This window comes from Ambystoma mexicanum, chromosome 6p, assembly GCF_040938575.1.
Source record: "Ambystoma mexicanum isolate Mex_15411 chromosome 6p, UKY_AmexF1_1, whole genome shotgun sequence".
In the NCBI taxonomy this organism is placed as follows: domain Eukaryota; kingdom Metazoa; phylum Chordata; class Amphibia; order Caudata; family Ambystomatidae; genus Ambystoma; species Ambystoma mexicanum.
Genome location: NC_090935.1, coordinates 672,351,841 through 672,373,560, shown reverse-complemented (window position 1 = coordinate 672,373,560; position 21,720 = coordinate 672,351,841). Strand labels below are relative to the sequence as shown.

Below are 21,720 nucleotides of genomic sequence, written 5' to 3'. Positions count from 1 at the left end.
TTCATTTTAGTTCCTGTGTCTAGGTTGTTGGACATCTTTGCATTAATTTTCTGTTTTACGCTCAAGGCTTCATCTTTGTTTGCTTCTTGGTCCAATTGGCCCGGTTCTTCCTCTTCCAACCGTTAGTCCTCCTCCTGCTCATTTTCTTCTTCACCCGGGTCGACTAAAGAACTATTTGCTGTTGAAGTTGATATGTTTTCATCCGAGATTGAGTAAGTGGATAGTTCCATTAAGTCTGGTTCCGAAATATTCTTAGTTATTTTCTTCGTCCTCTTGATTTATTACGGCCTGATCGTCAGCTTTGTTAGTTTGACTGAATCTTTGAGTGGACATTCCTCCACTTGTGTCTTTTGGTATTGACAGGCACTTGAATAATGTTCTACTTTTATTAGACTTACGTAACCTTTGACTGGATTGGTTTTTCGGTTTCTTAAACATCTGCAACTGACGGACTGTTCTTGGTTTCTGGACAACCATAATGGGTTTATCTTTGGTCCGCTTAGCTGGTGTCACAGGTACCAAGTTAACTTTTTTATTAAAAATTTCACATATTATTGGTGCCGGTTTATCAGGTGTGGATAGATCATGTTCCTTCCTAATTTGTTGAGGTGTAGGTGTCATTCGATTAGAGTTTTTCCTTTTCCTAGATTCACAATTAGCTTCTACTTGGGAGGTATTAAAGGTCTTGCTTTTTGAGCTTGGTTCCTGGCTTTGATTCTGTGAATGAAGTGCCTGGTTTTCCACCAGGGTTTGTTCCATAGAGGATTGTTGTAAATTGAGGGTGCCCTCCTCCACTTCCTCCCTACCAATCTCAGGAGTTTACAGTCTTGGTGCTGGATTTCCCCTGTGGGGCGGATTATGGAGTCAAGATTAATGACTTCTAAATCCTCTAAATTCGTTCCTTGTGTTGGTCCTAGTGGGCGTCCCTAAAATTGTTGAGCTGTGCTCTCTTTTTTCAGTTGGTCCTTTGCTGTGTCCCTTACCTGGAACCCGGGATTGTCAAATCCCCCTACTGATTCTCTTCACAAACTCCTCCATCGGTCTCTTTTTACTTTCATGATGGGTTCCAATATGGTGTGCAGTATTTGAGAAATTCTTTCTTCCACGTTAAGCATGTTGTTTTGTAGTGCTGTAATAAATCTTTCAATAAAGATGGTCTTTGAATGTATCATAGCAAGGAGTGTCGTATGGTCCTTTAAGGTGTCTGTGGCTTCTTCGTGCAGTTTCATGTAAGGAGCCAGAATTGCGGCCATTGTTGTGACCATCAAAAAGTTGTCTTTCTGCTCTTTCTTCATTTAAACCATTATTTGGTCGATCACCCATCGATGTTTGTGTGCACGCTGAGATTTTTGTAACCTCTGTCAATTGTGGTTCTTCAAAGTGGATAGTTTGTATGAGTTAGTTTTTTGTTCCCCCCGACATTGTTTGCGTGGCTGCCTCTATGGATAGAATATTTTCTTCCATAAGCGAGGATTTCTCCAACAATATGTCGTCTGAGATTTCACTTGTTTGTGAATGTTTTTGAGAGTCTTCTTTACAGGATGGCGTGCGACCACCCCAGCCCAAATTTAATAAAGATTGTTTCCCAAAAAAGTAATTATTTCTGTCCTGGCTATTTGGTGATAAGGAACGGGGTTTCCAAGGCTTTGTTTCTGAACCCGGGTATCGTATAAGATCTATTTTGGCTGGTTTTGAACTCGTTCTTTTCCTGTTTATCAGGGGGGATTGACCAAAAGGTAGCTGGTCAGGTTGCATGGTATGGCCGTTTCGTTGCACCTTAGTCTTTACTGGGCATGTTTCCTTTTATCTCAATTCCTTAATCGTTATTTCTCTCGATAAGCTAGGCGCTATGTCCCGATGAGTGTGACACCCAACAGGACCGCCTTCTTTCATGCTCTCTATAGAATTTAATAAATCTGGAGATTGGTTATTTATGATTGTAGTTACTTCTTCCTCTTCATAGAACACATCACTTATCCTTTCGTGATTTGTTTGTGCACTTTGGCATAGATTTGAATTACTCCATGGGTATGTGGTCATTGTTCTTCTCTGTATGTGGGTTCTTCTCTGGGTTGTCCTGGTCATCTGTAGCTCTAGGTGGTTGCTCTAGATGAATATCATTATGAGTGAGATTGACTAATCATGTTGATGGTCGTATTAGGCACCAACTCTTTTCTTACTCTTGACTGTGACTCAGTTGCTTCCGTAGTTTGGTTTGTTGTCATTCCAATGTTTACTTCGATCATAAATGGACACATTTGTCCATTGTGGTTTAAATCTTCATTCACTGCATGGATAGGTGACGACTGAGCGCTTGCTCCACGAGGTGGTAACTTCTCTAGCTTATTAGTCTCTGTGATGTTTTGTAGATCCACTGTAGTTGTGACTCCTGTTGTCTGCTAGGAGCCCAAGGACCCCTCGTGCCCCCCAGCAGTGAAATTCCAAGCATTGTAGCCGCCGTTAGTTTACCTTTGTGATTTTGATTAATCTCCTAGCCCCACAGTGTGGGGCCCAGTGATTGGATGTCACAAAAGGCGGGATCAAAGGGGACTATGCCCCAGCAGTCTCCTGTTTGCAAGCCTAGTTAATCAGAGCAGGTTCCACTTTACTTCCTAATATTGCTAGATCAACTATAGCTGTGGTTAACACTTCTGAGTAGAAGTAGTATGTGAACTCAGGTGAACTCAAAGTAAGCTTAGGATGTCCTTAGGGGTCCTTATGATGTTGATTTTAAATTACTGACCATGCGGGTCAAAGGCCAGAGCCCGCAGTCCCCTCACAGTGGTTGCAAAAGTATGGAAGAGTATGGAATTATAAGCAAGCTTAGGTGTATATTGTATATTGCAAAGAAACCACAAAATGTGAAGAGTTTCCAATCCAAAGGGATAACTTAATTCTGCTTGTTTTGTTTTAGGAGTATCTTAGGGTGTGTTAGGGGTACCAGCGTGGGTATTTTTGGGGGTACCAGCGTGCAGGCTCCCAGACCCCCCCGGCAGATCCTCCCCACCCCGCGATCCTACAACAGGAGCACCAATGAGCTCCGGAGAAAACTTTACTTTTACGGGGGCTAATATATCCGCTTACCGCTGCTGTCAATACCATGGCCAGTGGCGTGGCCAGTACCGTGGCACCTCCTCCGGCACACACGTCCTCGGTTCAACGCTGCCGACACCTCCTACAACGCAGTCCCCCTCGCTCAGCGCGGAGCAGCGCACGCACTCCTCGCCTTCCTCCCTGCGTTCCTCGTGAGGATTTTTGGAAAAAGGGACCTTACGTCGATCGAGTCAAGCCGCATTTTGAGACACTCCTCACTCCATACAGCCGCTTCCGACTCTTTGCATACAATCATTAAGTATGCTATGTGTCATTGGGGTACCTTCTACAAATGTTCTACTACCCCAATGTACCTAGTCGTCGACGGATCCTTCTTGAGTTCACTCCCTTTAAGGCAGGAGCCATAAATCGTCGAGATTCCACGCAGAAAAGGGTTGACAATGGCGTTGAGGCAGCAGCTTTGGTCCTGGCGGTGATCGCCGACGATTGGTCGTGGGCGTCCTGCGAAGGAGAAGGGGTGCCGCAAAGAGTCAATGAAGAACGTAGGCCCAGCAAGGGCGTCGGGTCGTCGGTGTTTGGCGCTGGCGATCAGGACTCGACTACAGCTGGCTTTCGGATCTTCGTCGGCGTCTTTGCGGACTTCGGGTGGCAGGAAACCCAATGGCGGATTCTCCACGGTTTGTCTGCAACCTTGACTTTCTCCGGAGGGACAAACCGGTGGACGGTGATGAGCAAAGGAGTCCTTTATTGAAATGTCTTTGGCAATGGAGCATTGCGGCTCCGGTCAGCGATGATGGTCGTCAACGGTGATGGACTTCAATGTCCGGGGGCTTCGCTTCAGATTTCTCGTCAGTCCCTGTCTCCGGTCGGCAGCCTTTCGAGGACCGACTTGCAGGGAGCCTTGGTGAAGGTTTGCTGGTGCACGATGTTCCCTCATAGCTCGGGAAGAGGTCTCCTAGCTAGGTCCTCTCTTGGATCAGTTCTTGGTGACACAACAGCTTTTGGATTGCAGCAAAGGAAAGCAGCAGCAAAGCCGCCTTCTTCTAGCTGGGCTGCAAGGTAAGCATCAAGTTTCAACTTCAGCTTCTGAACAATTTCCATCAGTGAGAGGTCCCCGGATATACTGTTTGGTCTTTCATTCACTCTGCTGGGTCATACTCAGGCACCCAATCATTCAGCAGGGCATTCAGGCAGGCAGGCAGCCATTCAGGCTCACAGTGCATTCAGGCCATTCTTCTCCATCCAGACACTCACAAGAAGGAATGTGGATTGGGACAAGCACCCAGCCTTCAGCACTCCACACTTCATTCATACCAGTTTCAGGCTGGGCTGTCTCAGTCTTTGTGTCACATACCAGAAACCAGACACACATAACTTGAAATGCATATTGGTCACACACTCCATTCACCCAGGTACCACCCCACGGGCGTACCCACAACATACAGTCATTGGGAAGGCTCCAACCAGTCTGGCCTGGACTTCCCCAGAATACCATATATGGAACTTCCACCCAACAGCCAGTCAGGGGAAGGGACAGAGTCAGGGCTTCACAGGACTTTGGGAAAACAAGGTAACAGGCAATAGAAAGCAAGAGGCCACAGGGGCCATCTTGTCTTCTATCAGAAATCAACTGATTGCAATGGCAGGGCCTGGGTGTCCCACAATGGAAGATACTCAGAGCGCCTGTCAAATTCAGCATGGAGCTGCCACCAGCCCTTACTCTGCTCTGTGGGCCACACATAGGTGTCTGAAAACATACACTAGGGGTACAGGGTTGTACCGCCACTCATGGGTGCGGTTAGGGTATCCCAAAGGTCTGTTCACCAAACCAAAATGAGGAGGAGTTGCACTGCCAGGAGTCCCACATGGACTCCTGTGCAGAAAATAACACAGAACACACATGATAAAAGGACTACGGGACAAGGAAGCCCTGTCCCTCCAATGCATTTCCAGCATCACATGGTGGCCCCCATGTGGGCCCGCCAGCCTTAGTTCTCCCATCTCATGGCAATGTCAGTCACCCCTGCCAGGAAGCTGCCATGCCCATACAACATGCTGTCTCAAGACCAGGGGAAACCACTACATCCATGCCATCAAACTCTCAATTTAGCAGCCTGGCTCCCGAGGTCAGAGAGTTTGGGCACCTCCAATTCCCTCAGAAATGTATGGACATACTCATGGAAGCACGGAAACCTAACACCAGGCATTGATACTCCAGCAAATGGAACTGCTTTGTCATCTGGTGTAATTGCAAAGGCATCAATCCTATTGAATGCGTCCTGTACCTAACCCACCTGTTAGATTCAGGTCTGGTTTTCAATTCCCTAAAGGTCCACTTTGCTTCTCTTTCAGCGTACATCACATCCCAGGATAACATTTTGTGGTGGAAAATTCCACTAATTAAAGCATTTATGGAAGGGGTAAAAAGGCTCCATACCCCTATTTCCAACCCAGCTCCCGGGTGGAACCTGAACGTTGTACTTACCAGACCAATTAGGCCTCCCTTTGAACCAATGCACAAGGCTAGCCTCACCTACAAGACCACCTTCCTGGCGGCGATCACCTCGATAAGGAGAGTTAGTGAATTGCAAGCCCTTTCAGTTCAGAACCCAATTGTCATGATTCACAAAGATAAGGTGGTCCTGCGCACTCACCCATGATGTGCACCCAAATGTAGTACAAAGTTGCATGTAAACCAGTCCATAGAACTACCCAACTTTTTTCCAGATCCCCACTAACGTGGCAGAAAGAATCTTTCACACACTGGATGTGAGAATAGCGGTTATCTATTGTCTGGAAAAGACAAAGCCACTAAGAAAAACAAAACAGTTTTTCGTTTCAGTGGTTGCTGTTAGAGAAGGGGACCCTGTCTCTAAATCAGCTATTCAAAGTAGATGGTAAACTGCATCACACTGTGTTACACTCTTGCCAAGAGAGATCTGCCCTTCACGCCTATAGCACACTCTATTAGGGGCACAGGGGCTACCATAGCATTCATTGCAAATGTTCCTCTTGAGTACATTTGTAAAGAAGCTACCCGGAGTCCTGTACACACATTTACACCACACAACTGTCTAGATACACACTCTAGGTCTGATTCTCAGGTGGGACAAGTGGTGCTAAGACATCTCTTTGCTACTGTTCCTTTACACATCCCACCACCATCTCTGGGTACTGCTCGCTAGTCTATGCACAGCATGTGATTCTAAGCAGATTCCCAAGCGTCAGAAGACATGCATTACTCACCGTAATAGCACTTCTGGTGATTGTATCGTGGAGTAGAAGGAACATGAACATCTTACACCTACTCTCTTCTGTACTTTGCTCACGCTGACTGCAAGGCTCCCTCACGGCAGAAAAAACACAACCCGTGAGACCTCGGCGTATGAGGGATTTTGGGTACACTACACGTTACGTCAGGGATAGTGTTAGTCACGTCCATGTCGACGTCCTCTTACGATCTTTGAAAGAAAGATGCAATATTCCGCGATTACCACTAGATATCGGACTACATGCACAGCATGTGAATCTAAGCAGATACTATAAACAGAGATTCTATTACAGTGAGTAATGCATGTCATATAAGCTTTTGATAATCGGTGTCTTGGCGTGGATCTGGATACCAATCTTTGCAATGAGCAGCAAGCAAAGGGACTTTTGCTGCTGGTGCCCTGAACCTTTAATTTCTCCATCAGCTCCAGCCTTTATTGTCACCACAAGATCATTGTACGTACAGCCTTCATAACTACACATAAACACTTATGCATGGCATTGGTACATAAGGTCTATACTAACGGGCCAGATATCTAAGTCTTGATTTGTTGGAATATGCTACCTCAACCTTGTAATCCTAAACAACTAAACTGCTGTTCATCCGCTGTTACAAATCGTCCAGGCTAACAGTTTCCTTTTAATGAAAGGCCATAGTTATGGCCTATGAAATTCGGCTTCTGTCGTGATTAATCTCTGAGCATTTCATCAGCCATTGAGGACTCTGTTGTCTTACATGGCTTTCAAGAAAACCATGTAAATCCCCCAGAACAGTTACTCTTACATAGGCACCAACAATTATTGCTCATGGTTTCTGACACTTTGAGGTCCCTGTAGATTAACGCCTACAATATATCACTTTCTAATTTACATAGAAATTATGTGGGTGCACTCTTTGCATAGGTGGTGTCGACCTTTCTGGACAAGAAAATCCCATAGACTGAAGTACTTAGTTAGTTGCATCCCAAATGACGTAACAATACTATCAATATGGTGCTCTCTTTGAAAGTGTGTTCTAACAAAAACCTAGTGATTGCTTCCAGGTTTTCTGGGGAGAAAATTTCTGTCCCGATTGCTGCACCTCACCCTCTGCTTAAGAAAAGGACAGTCATCTATACCCCTCCCCATGGATCTAAAAAGCTTCTCATATGCTGCTGTCCAACGGAGAACACTGTGGTTGTCTGAGAACACTCACATGGCTGAGCAGTGGGACTCACTTGACATTTTGTTTATTTAACAATGCAATCCCCATTTGGAGTCCTTTTGCACCACACATTTTGCTGAAGAACATCTGTGGCCCATACGGCCCCCTCCAGCCATGTCCCTGCTCTAAGACATGCCCCTGTGTAACTCCCAGCATCTCTCTAGGCACGTCACGCACAAAGTCGAGGAGCACAATATTCCAAGAATGCACACAAACCATACTGTGGGCATATTCAAAATGTGAAGGCAGAGTGGCCACCTTGGGCGGCTGGCCAAGGACGATTGGCAAATAATCACACGTGATAGCCTGTTTTCCAGCTCACTGCATGATTCTGCATGTTTCCTGAACACCTCCTCAGATTGGGCAAGAGGATGGCCTGTGCAACATCTCCTGTTAAGAGATGTACCACGGCACAATGATCTTTTCTTGTCCAAATATTTATAAGACTGCTTACAACACCCATAGTTAACATGGATGGTTTCTGCAAACTATTCGGGCCCAACCTTGTTGTATAATCTCTTAGGGTGTGTAGTTTTCCATAATTGTTTGATATTGCATTCTACACAATCAGTTTGACAGCTGAAAAAAAGAAATAATGCCAGGCTTCACTTGGACTCATATTCAAAACGGTAGAGTGTACGACCACTTCAGTCCTTCTTGCACTGCTTCCTTTCTCCTCAACCTGACAAACTAAGTGGCTGCACAGTTCCCACATTGATGGGGATGCATGGTTCCTTGATCCACGGTACTTTGGCAAGGCCGCTAGACTCGCCAGATTGTCACTGTTACCCAAAATGAGGCACAGACAAAAGGATAAGGTTCAAGTGTTTAGTTTTCCTAGGTGCTCAACACAACAAAGTGTCATAATGTTTTCCAAATGAAACACCACTGATATCGGGGATGATCAGGGTGATGTGACAAACCCATGGTTTTTGTCACCTCCCCCCAAGGGGGAGCTACCCCCTATGGGACTAGTGAGATGAGTCAGCTATGCTTAACACCCCCTAGGGCACAGGGTAAGCAGGTTCACTGTGGAGGTGACTCCACTCCCCTCCCCCACCCCCATCCCTTCTGCCCAGACACCCCCAGGGGACAGGGAAACTCCAGAGAGAGACTTGAGTCACCATCTCTTCCACAAGACCTACAACACCTTTATAGGGTATGCAGGAACTACGATGTGTGAACTTCCTTTAGCAATAGCTGGCTTCTGAACCAAAATTAATTTCATCCTCTTTAGGGAAAACAGCAGAACTGAAAAACCAGCCTTCTGAGGCCATGTCGGATGAGGAAACAATCAGGATGGAGTATCCATGCAGCCCACAGAGTTTAAGTACGCCTCAGCACACTGAGATGAGAAACGCTCTCGGAGAGATAGAGCTGTGGTGTTGCAATGGGGGGTCTGCACTAGGAGAAACCGGAGCCATGGCATGTGGCAGCCCAAGTGAGAACGAAGTACCTCTGCGGGCCTATGCAGAGCCCAGAGGTGCAACTGCCCACAAGCTCTCACACTGAGGTAGAGCAAACCAGGAGACTCCCAACACCATGGAGTCCAGTTGAGACGCATAAGCAGCTCTGCAGCAAGGTGAGAGGCAGTCTGCCTACATAGCCTTCCCAGGGAGCTCTGCTCCTCATATACTGTTATCCGGTGGCTTCTGAGGAATGGGAGGCAAGACCAGATGAATGTGGGAAAGAACCAGAGAAGCCCCAACGTGGGGAGAGAATCTAAAAGAAATCCCAAGGTGGAGAAAGAACAGACATCCCAGAGTGGGGAGAGAGTGTAACCCAGTTTGGGTGAAATAACCGAGGAGTGCAGAGTGGGAGAGGAAGAGTCTGAAAGAAGCCTAGACTGCAGGAATTGGAAATATGAAAGTCTCCCCAAGGGGAGGGAAGGTGACCTGTGAGACACACAAGTTTCAAGGAGAATCAGAGAGAGACAGCACTCCAGCTGTACACAAACTATATATTTTGAACTGTGAACATAGGCAAGGGCCTATTGTAAAGAGACAGATAATGGGGGACAGAAGCCAGCAGCTATCACTTTCCCTTAGGCAAGGCCCAAAAGTATATCTTGGTGGTTTAATATTTTCTTTTGAACATTAGGGAGAGAAAGTAGGTTAGAAGAGGCTTTCTGGACAGTGGACTTCATTTATGTTTGACCATCTTGACATACTGACAAGCACCAGTTTTTACCTTCATTTGTATAGAGTAGAGCTTAATAGCGCAGAGTTGGGGGGGAACATTAGGGCTTTTGAATCAGAAGAGGAAATAAACCTTCTCCAGCATTGGATCTTTCTCGGATTCACATGCTCTTGAATATTCCCCATCGTCAGGCTGGGAAACCTTGGTGACACCAAAGCAGCTTACTTTTAAATTTCGAAACTGCTTCACTTTAGTGCTCCATTAGTCATTTTTGGGTCATACTGCCCGCAGCATATTAGGATGGTGCCCTTAGCTGCTTCCCTGGTGGCCATCTTCAGATATTTCACTGCACGTTAAGAGTTGGGAGTCATCAAGAAATCTCTCTTTATATATTGGACGATTTTGTCTTTTTTTGATTCATTTTTTTTCATAATATCTGGTTTAGTGCCGTGCTGCTTCCCGCCGGCAGGTGTGAATGTTCAGCGCATTCAATCGCCTCCAGGGTTGCTATATTTTTTCCATCAAAGCCTTCAGGAGCCTGTGGACAATCATGACAGACACGAGAAAGAAAAGCCTGTTCAAGGCCTGCTCAACTGGTCACCTTAGGAACTTGTGTATCGGGGATCTTCATGAAATGTCTGTCTGTACCCGGACCACGACTTGACCAACTGTGCCATCTGCCAGTCGTTCTCATCCAAAACCTGCAAGGATCGCCACCAGAGGTTAATGGCCCGTTTGGATAAGGGTGCTGGGGCCTCTGACTCGACCTCTGTTCATCACTGGTGGCCAGCCAGTACATGTCCTGGGAGGGCCCCCAGCCCCCATCCAAAAACAATTCCAAAACAAATAATTTCAACAAAGGGATCTTTCTCGGATTCACATGCTCTTGAATATTCCCCATCGTCAGGCTGGGAAACCTTGGTGACACCAAAGCAGCTTACTTTTAAATTTCGAAACTGCTTCACTTTAGTGCTCCATTAGTCATTTTTGGGTCATACTGCCCGCAGCATATTAGGATGGTGCCCTTAGCTGCTTCCCTGGTGGCCATCTTCAGATATTTCACTGCACGTTAAGAGTTGGGAGTCATCAAGAAATCTCTCTTTATATATTGGACGATTTTGTCTTTTTTTGATTCATTTTTTTTCATAATATCTGGTTTAGTGCCGTGCTGCTTCCCGCCGGCAGGTGTGAATGTTCAGCGCATTCAATCGCCTCCAGGGTTGCTATATTTTTTCCATCAAAGCCTTCAGGAGCCTGTGGACAATCATGACAGACACGAGAAAGAAAAGCCTGTTCAAGGCCTGCTCAACTGGTCACCTTAGGAACTTGTGTATCGGGGATCTTCATGAAATGTCTGTCTGTACCCGGACCACGACTTGACCAACTGTGCCATCTGCCAGTCGTTCTCATCCAAAACCTGCAAGGATCGCCACCAGAGGTTAATGGCCCGTTTGGATAAGGGTGCTGGGGCCTCTGACTCGACCTCTGTTCATCACTGGTGGCCAGCCAGTACATGTCCTGGGAGGGCCCCCAACCCCCATCCAAAAACAATTCCAAAACAAATAATTTCAACAAAAAAAGTGTTTCTTTTTGAAGTCCATGCGTTCATAAAGAAATTATTTCTGTTAAAACAGAAATAATGTTTGCATGAAGGCAGAGTCATTTCAAAAAGAAACTATTTCTTTTTTAAATCTGAGGGCTGCACCCCACCCCATGACATTGGAAGCCTCCAGGCTGGAGGTAATGCCTGGGGACATGGGTAATGCCTGGCTTAGTTTACAGTAATCTTCATTACACCTAGTCCCACTCTTGCTCCCAGTATGTGCCAAGGAGGCAAGGCGCCTCATACATAAGCACTGGGACAAGGAAGACGGATATGAGGGTAATTCTGGGCAGAAGAGCTCATTTTGGGGGTTTTGGCAGAGGGTGGGAGGCAGAGGGGATATGTGTGGGGTTGGGGAGCGGCGAGGACTGTGCCATTAAATCCTAATGGTCATCCATGTCCATGCTAAGAAGGCATGATATGCGGTATTAGTAGCTAGAGAGGCATTTTGGTGCAGCCAGTCTAGTAATTTCTTAGTTTGACTTGATTTTTTTAAACTGGTTATCTCTGATAAAGATAAAACAGTCCTGCTAAATGTAATTACCTGGCTAGACTGGCATCTGAGTGCTGCCAGTCTAGCTGTTCCTTACTTTGGCATTGTACATTTTTCTGGGCATCTGTTATAAAATAACCATGATAAGTGTTATTGCTTCAAATGCCATTTTGGTGCAACCTGTCTAGGTGTGTCTGGTATGCTTTACTGTAATATGTTATGTGTCTAAACTGGTCCACATTGTGCATGCAGTTGAACATGTTTTCATTGTGGCATGGCATTTTTAATAGCAAAGCATTACATTAGTTAAAGCATTCATTTTCCTGTGCACTGTTGGTGACTTGCATGCGTTGGATATTTGGATTGGTGGTACCCTACAAAGCAATTGCAAATGCTCTGTCTTTTTAGACAATTGTTCTCAAAGTGTGCTGTATAATGCACTAAAACGAATATGTATATCTATCTACTAGTACAGTGTGCAGCGTACCCCTGCTGCAGCACGTTTTTGCGTATTGTGCAAGTGTGGTAATCTAGGCTGGGCCAGAGTGTGGTGCGACCCGTGATTGGTTTTCGAGCTGGTGGTGGGGGATCCTCAGAATGGCTCACAGGCCCCTCCCCCCCGAAACTTGTGTGCTACTCCACTGCTGTCCATAGTCAGGCACAGCAGACCCAGAGAGCCCACTCCCTCATTAAAGAGGTGAGGTCTCATGAAGAATCTTCCCGTGGGAAGAAGTAAAAAAAGGGACATGGATCACATGCTCTGGCTGTTCTGTTGAAGTCTTTGTCTAGGCCGACAGTCACCTCGTTGACCACTATGGCACTGAGAACACCTTTGTCGGCAGCTTCGCCATCTAAGCACTCTCCGGAGAAGTGACCCTTATCCCGACTACAGTTCCTTCGTTTACGCCTTCCACGTCCACGACCCAGTCAAAGACCCATGGTCAGTCCAAGGCACCTCCGTCGACAACGACAACACCCATCATCCCGACGACATCTCCATCAATCACCTTGTCGACTATCCAATCCATTACTTGCGGTCCCATCGACCACTACGTTGATGACCAAATCATAGTCTATGTCTAAATGCACTACGCCAACTACCTCATTCACATCTAGAACTATTTCAATACCAGGCGTGTTTTCTTCATCCACAATGCCTGCTCAAAGGCCCCTGCTTTCCTCTTTTCCAAAGGGAGTTGCTGTGGACAGGGAAGTTTCGTCAGCGTTGTCTTACCTCCCTAGCTCTACTCCTGCTCAGCCACTGTTTTCACTGGCTCCATATGGACCAACTGCAGTACCCTGTCCGACCATGGCCCCTTCCAAACAACTATTACAGCAGGGTGCTGAATCTGAAATGGATGCCCCGGAGGAAGTGTTCCCCAATGATGAGGAATATTCTGTGCCTTCTCTTCCTGACATGCCACCACCGCAGAAGCGTGGTACTTCTCTACCTAAGCACAACCTTCTCCAGTTGTACCGGTCCCAGTGGGCATGCTTTGTGGCCCACAACCCCGGGCACCTGTAGCTCCTACGCCCTCAGGATCAAGGGACATGTCGATGGGCATCCTGTCCACTCGACAGACACTGGTTTTGGAACTCCAGCATTGGCTCCCTGATCCACTGTTTCGTTCTCCAGCACTGTCGAAAAGGGGTGGCCCCTACACCACTCACCGTACCCCCTCCAGTGGCTCCACTTTTACCACCAGTCGTCCTCATAGGTATGGAAACAGACGATGACCATCCAACAGACGGTTCTCCACACTCACTCTACAGATGAATTTCAGGATCTGGTGCCAGATGAAGGTGAGCCAGCAGATCTACCTCCTGACTAGATTGGCTCTTGTCATGCCCTCCTGTCACGAGCTGCCCGAGGAGCAAGAAAAGAAGGGATGCCTTTATCAGAAGTAGCCTGCCAGAAAGTCGATGATAGCCATGTTTCTTGAATGACCTATTGTTTATAGACTTTAGTAGCAAAGGAGGTTTTTCTTTGTATCGGATATGTTCAATCCTTAAATGTTTTCTTCACCTTGTGCTCCAGTTTGGAACCAAACTGCTCCCTCTGCCCCCAAGAAATGCATGCACATACAATATTCTTCTAATGGATGCATTCTTACCACAGATTTCGCATCTTTAGATATTCCTTCTGGTGCCGTCAGCTCTGGACATTTTTCTCTTCAGCCAGTAGTGGTACCAGGCTGCTTAGCGGTCGGCTTGGTCATGGGCCCCAGCCACTGGTGATCACCAGAAGTGACGTCAGGACCTTATATACTCTACGCCAACTGCACCATTTCCCTCTGTTCTGCATGTTAAGTTCGGGAACTTTTACTGAGGCTGTGACACGAGAACGATTTTTCATCTTTTTGAATTATATCTCCACCTAAATCAGACTTGAAAGCATTTTGCGAATGCTTCTGCTCCATTCCGGTGACTGACCCACACACCATATTTAGTTTAAATGTTTTGTTTTCATTCAGGTAGGACCATGACACTGAGGAATGCGTGTCCTATTAAATAATGACACCTATGGTTGTTACAGAATGGATCATGAGGCTTTTCTTGGCCCCTTCTAAAACTACACCAGAGCAATCCAATCGTGGTACTTCATATAAGACTTCCCCCGGCTGAAGCTGAGATCTGATATTTGTGCTCACAGGAAAAGAGGAGGAGACACCACCACTAAAGAAGTGATTCTTCTCACACTCAATCTTCCTCTTCCTACAAACAGCATTGTCATGGGCATCGTTCAGATTTGGATGAGGAGGCTCTGCAACAGGTGAGGCAAATTTCCGCCTTCCCCACCTCTACCTCGACGTGGGAGGAATGGGATGCCTTCAAGATGGCCATGCAAAAGGTCCTTGATTCAGGGCTGTTAAGACCACTGCTACTCCTCTCCACTCGAAGTCTGTGCTGGTACACTAAAAGCTCTGACCTAGAGTTCCTAAGAGCCCTGGACACATGCACCTCATAATGGGCCACTGTTGTCCGTGGCTCAGGCACCCATCAGCGCAGTCTTCCTCCAGGTGATTGGTGCTGATGCCCTCCGTGCTAGTTGGTGCGGTTCCTTCTTGCTTTCTCTTCTAGTGTTAGCAAAACATTCGGGACCCAAATTTCGAACTGTTGCACAACATGCCTCAAGACAATAGACCAGTGGAATTTGGTAGTTCTAGTTCTCCAGCATGGATCTTACATGGATTCACATGCTCATAAATATTCCCTGTCACCAGACTGGGAATCCTTTGTGTTATTAAAGCTGTTTTGCTTTAAAGCTAAAACTGCTTATCACTTCTATATCCTATTGTTGTCACTTTGGGGTTATACTGCCCCAGCCAATGACATTCGTCCTCCTTAGCTCTGCCCCTGGAGGCCATCTTCAAATTTTTACTGCACGTATTCATGTTGGGAGTCCTCGTGTTTTGCTCCTTGAAATCTCAATATCTTCTTCTACTTTGCAAGCCATCTTTTATAAACGTAGAAATATGTTACATATTTCTATGTTTAGAAAAGATGGCTTGCATAGTACACAAACCATAGTAAGGTACGCACAAAAATATATAACATTTATATATATTTGTGTGTATACCCTACGATTTGTGTACTTTTAGGCCACGCCCCTCCCACAAGCCACGCCCCCAAATGAGCCCCCCCCCCCCCGATTTCTTACCCCACTTAAAGCCCTGTATCTACTTTTCACTGGTCCTCCAGAGGCTGCTTTGTTCTTCATGTTTTCTGCCCCCAGCCAACTGTCACCACTCACCCACCCCACACTCTGCCCAACCCACTCTATTCACATGTGTTTTACCCCCACCCATCCACCCCCACTTTCTCTACCCTCACCATAACCCTACTCATTCTACCCCATTCTCTACCCCACCCACTCTAACCCCACTCTCTCTACTTCCACCGTATCCCCACTCTCTACCCCCGTAATCCCATTCTCTACTGCCACTCTAACCCCACTCTCTAACCCCCACCCTACACCGACTCTCTCTACACCCACGCTCTACTCCCACCTACCTGCCTCACCTAACGACCCCCACCCACCCTACCCTCATCCACCCCCGCTCTCTACCACCATCCACCCACCCTAGAGCTCTCTATCCCCACCCACCCTACCCTCTTTCACTATCGCCATGCATCCTACCCCCTCTTTCTGTACTCAACCCTACCCTTTTTCTCTTTACCCCCACCATGCACCTTACCCCACTCTCTCTGGCTCCACACACCCTTTCTCCCCCACCCCTCTCCCTATCACATCCATTCCTTTCACACTCTCGCTTTATTTCTTAACCTCTCACCCTTGCTCTTGCTCATCATCGATGCCGCACTCTATCAATGGCTTCCTCCCTTGCTCTATTCCCCATCTCATTCTATTGCACATCTGCACCCCACATCACATCTTCCTTTGAAACGTTGCACTCTCCTCCTTGCATCCAGGTGCCTATAAATGCAAAATGCAAAGAACATCAGTAAACACTAAAACGATTGGATTTGGCAATGCTTGTTATATGTACTTGGTGGGGTGACAAGCCTTGTTCGGTGTGGGCGCTGGCAGTTCTGGTGGTCCAGTATTTCGCACTCTTGCTAATTTGTTGAAAGTTAATGATAGTTCAGTCTTGAGTTATGCATGGTGTTTTTATTTTTCTAATACAGCATGACAATTGTGGCATCTTGTGCCAGGAGAGGTGAAACAAAGAGCCGACACGCGTTTCGACCGTAGTCTTTATCAAGGCAAGAAAGTGGTTGTCCAGCAGACTGGTGATAGAGCAGGTAGAAAGAATGCTCTGAGTAGGGTGCTGGATTGAGGCTTGTTGACCTCATCTGTGCTGGTAGCTGCATCCGAGCCGTGTGGTTGCAGTCAGAAATCTTGCACTCTCCTCCTTTTGCCGGGTGCCTATAAATGCAAAATTCAAAGAACATCAATAAACACTAAAACGATTGGATTTGCCAATCCTTGTTATATGTATATCCTGGATAATGTGCTGTGTAACACCGAATTTCCATAATGTAAAATGTTTGCTTCTCCTGCCACCTTGTGGGATGATCTGGAATTGCCACCTAAACAAGTATATCCTCTGGTACTTCAGACGGAAAACCAAGAATGCTTGCGACTATGCATCATCAGTTCAGTCCGCCATCGTGGTAGATTTCTCAAACTGTCCGTTCTCTTTGGGAATATTTTTTCCCCATAAGGTTCTCATCTAGGGTTCCCAGCTTTCACCACTTCAAAGTCGGCGTAAGACCTACTAGGATTAGCTTTTGTTTATCGTCCATGTTTCAGCGTTGGCATTTTCCACATGTAGCGCAGGTAAAGTGTGTGCTTCATTTGCCATCCGACCATGAGCTGGATCAGTGGAAAGCTGATTTAGTCACCCCAGTGTGTGCCACGGGTCTTGTACAACTTACCACCGTTACAGTTTCACTGCATTTATTGCAGCTGTTTTATGGGGGCAAAACCCCCACAGCCACTTGAACGTCCCGAACCCCCCTCCTCCCGCTACCCTACCATACAATCCAATTACAAATATACCCTTACCAATTACTATCACTCCCCGCCCCCTCTAAAAAATGCAGTGATTAAATGCTGCAAAATTGCCATCCCCAAATGGAGTGAAACATCCGTGGTGAGTTGGGCCGGTACCGTGTGACATTGTGCTGTGTCTAGTGTTACAGCACTGTCCAGCACTCCTTGTTAATTATATAGCATTAGTGCTTGTTATTGGAGAGTGAATTATTTATGTATGGTTGTTTTCTGGGTGCTGCATGGTTTGTTTACTCATGTGTAATTCCTTACCGTTAAGGTTAGGGATATATGTACCCACTTGGCGGGAGAGCATTTCTTGTGCCTTGTGTAACAGTGATTTCTGATTGTGCAAGTCAACCTTTTTGCCTTTCTCTTTTCACAGTTTCCCATGGGAGCGGGCTCAGATGGCCTGGGAGGCATGGAAGCACATCATATGAATGGATCATTAGGTACACCTGTTCATATTTGTGGCAGTCTGCATGCATGGCTGTGAACACTGCACGTGGATTGCCGATTTCCACAAACCACTTGTAAGGGTTGAGGAAACAAGGTGGGGTGGCTTTCCTAGTTTGCCCATTAATGTCCAGTAGCACGTCTGCATAAAGGTAAGGGTGGAACACGTTATCGCAACGCATGCACGAGGGGACATATGTGTGTGCTTAATTTGTTCTCCTAGTGGAAAAGTGTTGCCATGCCACTGACGCAGAATAAGATTGATCTCTGAATGCGTACCCTAAAGCTCGTGTACAGTCTGAGAGCCCACATTGCAGGACACCCAATCATTCTCTCAAGAAAAGTTGCACACTTGAATGGTGTACTAATTCACAAGATCAATAGAAGCTCTGCAGTATGCTGTTGCATCGTTCTTCCGTGGGTTTATAGTTTTGCATTTATAGCTATATGTGTCTGTTTTTGTGAAATCAATATATTCTAGTAGCCTTGGTTCATTTTCTGAAAAGTGTATTTAATTTCTGGACATTTAAGTGTAACTAAGGTACGTTAACCAGTGTTGAAAGTAGTTGCTTCTTCAAGACGAATTGTTCCAATTTCAGCATTGTTTCCTTCTTCCTTTTTTAAATCCTTCCTGTTTACTTATTTTTATCGTTTTTCCCCTCATGAAAACTGTTACACCATCTTGTGTATAAAAGCACTTAGAAAAATACAATAGAGGTGAAACATCAACGGAATTGAAGTTAAGAGCAAACGTAGTGATGCTCGTGGGGTACATGGCTTTTAAGATGTATGTTTTAACAGTCACCACTCATCGTATTTTAGTAACAGCTCTGGATAATGTAGTCCTGATTGCAATAGCTGGGTCTATAAAATCTTTAAAAGTTCTGAGAACCACTCATTAGCATTTGAGGGTCCATCTCCATTGATAAGGAATTTATAGACTTGCAATTAGGGTTCCTTTGCAGTTATTACCTATTTTATTGTTAGTTAGTGTAACTACAATTTTGAATGGTGTCCAAGTTAAAGGTTTTTCACCAAAGACGTCTAGATGTTTAGTGTGGCGGCTTCTGCAGTGTCTTCACCTTTACGAGTACTGAAGAAGACATTATTTGTAAAATTGAAATTTGCCATGGATTCTGCATTGTGTTGCTCAACCAGGTTGTGATGCAACTATGAAAGTTGATACGAAGGGAAAAGAAAATGCTGTCGGGTTACTGCTAAGAGCAAAGTATAACTGAATATCTGGGCTGGGTTGTGCCATCTGCATCCGCCACCTGTCTGCAATATTCCAGTCTCTTTTCTTACAGGCTTTTGAATAAATGCCAAAATGTAGATTAAATTCATCACACAATCACTCTTATTGTGGATGGAATTAATATTCAGAAAACGGGTACGAAAACTGGTGTCCATTGTGGCTCAGGCTTTCTTTTCCTAGTGAGATAATCGAGAATGCCTTATGCGTGTTGTCGTTTTGGAGGCAACCCATTAGAAAGACTTTTTTGACGATCCTCCCTCTTGTGTGTACGTTTAAAACTTTTCTTGATTACTTGTATATTACCAGAGAGTTTAACGGCCCGCCTGCCTGAGTTTTCGTAGGCCAGAGCGAAGCAAGGACCTCGGGCTCTTAAATCCCATGTCTGCCTCCCAGCCGGGGCGTGGAAGCTATTCGCACCTTGAAATTTACCAGGGTGCGGATATTTTTTTTTCATTCGACAGGAGATCAGCTTTGCGCGATCCCATCTCCCGTTGGAGAAAAAAAAGTTTAAAAAATGTCCGCTCCCGTTGAAATGGAAAAGAGACTAGTTAGTTTTTCAGATGACGGCGGCCATGGAAAACATGTGCCAAAATGGCTGCCATCATCCAAAAAAAGGGACCTAGTCCCTTTTCTTTTTCAACAGCTGTCAGACGGGAGGAGATGGGGACCAGAGCGCAAGGCTCTAGTCCCGCAGGTATGTTTTTGTGTGTGTGTGGGGGGAGGGAGGTAATCCCTGTTGCCTCCCCACGTTAGGAAAAAAAAAATGAAAATAAGGGCCTTGGCTGGCTGGAACAGCGTGCAGGGATTGTGTATTGTCACCCGCTGTTCCTGCCACCTGATTGGTTGGCTCACTCTCCCCAGGTGCGAATGTGAAGTTCCCACTGGGATTTGTTTGTTCTGGTTCATATTAATATTGATAGGCTGCTAATTGAGTCCATTTCCAATTGGTTTATTTCATTTTTGTATGCATATTTAACCATTCTCTGACAAAGGACAGTAATGGAAGCAGCTGCTCCTGCCCATGGCTGCTCAGTTGGCTTGATCACTTAAGGTGTATATTTCCTCCAAGTCATGCTCTGCAATAGGAACTTGAAGGGAAGTGTGGACTCTGTTTGGATATCGTGGTTGAATTCCTTGTGATAAGTACTTGAAGACTATCCATTCCTCTGCAAATTCCTGTGCAACCCATGCTTCCATTAACTCTGCTGTCATGATCACCACCTCTGGTGTTTTTGGCCTTCTACAAAACTATGAGGCGAGTCTGAAAATTAGCCTTCCAGTGAACTAGTAATACTCTTGAGCTGAAGTGTACACGTTTGCATCCTTTGTCTCCTCAGAAGGTGGGGCGAGCTTGCAGGGGTCTTTGGCTATTGTGTCCAGGTGTTTACGGACTCCCCTTCTAGAAGCTCAGGCTGATAATGGGTGAATAGGAAGTACTCAACAGGCTGTCTTCTTTATTTTGCGATTGAATTGCTGAATGTACTAGATATTCAGAAGTCGGAGGGGATGTAGACGGCTCACATGTTACGTGCTCGCTGTGTGAGCCTGTGCCTACGCTTCGCAAATTAAAATCCCATGGTTGTCCTGTTTTAGCCCTTCATGCTTCATTGGTTGATGAATTGAGTACATCAATAGGGTAATAACACCTGGAATTACAGCACTTAGAAGCTTGTGGAATCTAGCATGAAACTACTATATAAGAACAGGAATGAAAAAGAATATATTTTATATTATCCACCTCAACAACACACACGATAAGGGATGAGATGTAGAAAAGAGGGCCTGGAGTTTCTTTTGGACTGTAATTGGCATGTTAACCTAGATAACGCGATTGAAGTGGTGAATTGAAAATAGCACCCTTTTGTTCTTGCGAATGATTGGTTGCAGTATGAATGTTAAAATACACTTTACCAATTCATACTCGGAACTTAAAAAAACGCTTCCCTGCAGTCAGAAGCTTCCAAACCCTGTAATCACACTGGCTGCTCCGCGAAATCCTTGGCCGATGTACTCAGAAATGGGAAGAACTGCATTTCTATCTGGTCCGGGTGCAATGTATGCTGGGGTGCCCGACTCCTAGCCGTGTCTGCAGCTTGGCCCTTTTTGGGAGACCCTATCATGCAAATTTAAAAAAAAATGTATATGTATTTGTAATGGATGGCATCCTCCCATGGATTCCTCATCTAAAGATATTGGCTTGTCGGCAGCTGGAATCTGAAACTTCTGTAGCCCAGGTGAGGGGGTGGGAGGGTGTTGTACCCCTCAGCGTATATATATCTTGCTGCTTATTTACTCTGGAAGTGACAACGCCTTTGGTACAAAAGGGAAACCCGACTTCCCATGCCCTCAGTTCCTCCTAACCCCCGCCTCCCCACATGCAGAAATGCTTCAGGAACTGCAGTTCGAAGATGTGCATTACCAATCTCCGTATATGTCTGGGGATGGGACACAACACCTCGCTTTGCAGATCCTGTTAGGCGACGAACAGCAAGGCGCTTCGGGACCGAGCGGCCAAACTTTAGAGATACAGAGAGATCCCCTCCAGAAGCAGGTCACCAGAGGATGGGAGAGCATCGAAGTTCCCTACACAAGAGAAAGTTCCTTCCATTAGAAGGAAAGGCACCAAAAGTCCCACAAAATCAAAAACGCTCCTATTCCAAAAGTAGATCGAGCCATTCTTTCTCATAAGAAAAAGCGACAGCAGTGGTTCCTGACAGACGACGGCGAT

At 45.9% G+C, this 21,720-nt stretch overlaps 1 protein-coding gene across 11 annotated transcripts in view; it reads left to right on the top strand.

Moving 5' to 3' along the window:
• The window catches only part of SSBP2 (single stranded DNA binding protein 2), a 1,952,970-nt gene that overhangs the window by 1,915,045 nt on the left and 16,205 nt on the right, over positions 1–21,720 (top strand). For all 11 annotated transcript variants that reach the window (XM_069627566.1, XM_069627564.1, XM_069627563.1 and 8 more), the window contains one exon: positions 17,667–17,733. In XM_069627566.1, coding sequence (XP_069483667.1) covers positions 17,667–17,733 — 67 coding nt within the window. The remainder of the gene's footprint in view (positions 1–17,666; positions 17,734–21,720) is intronic.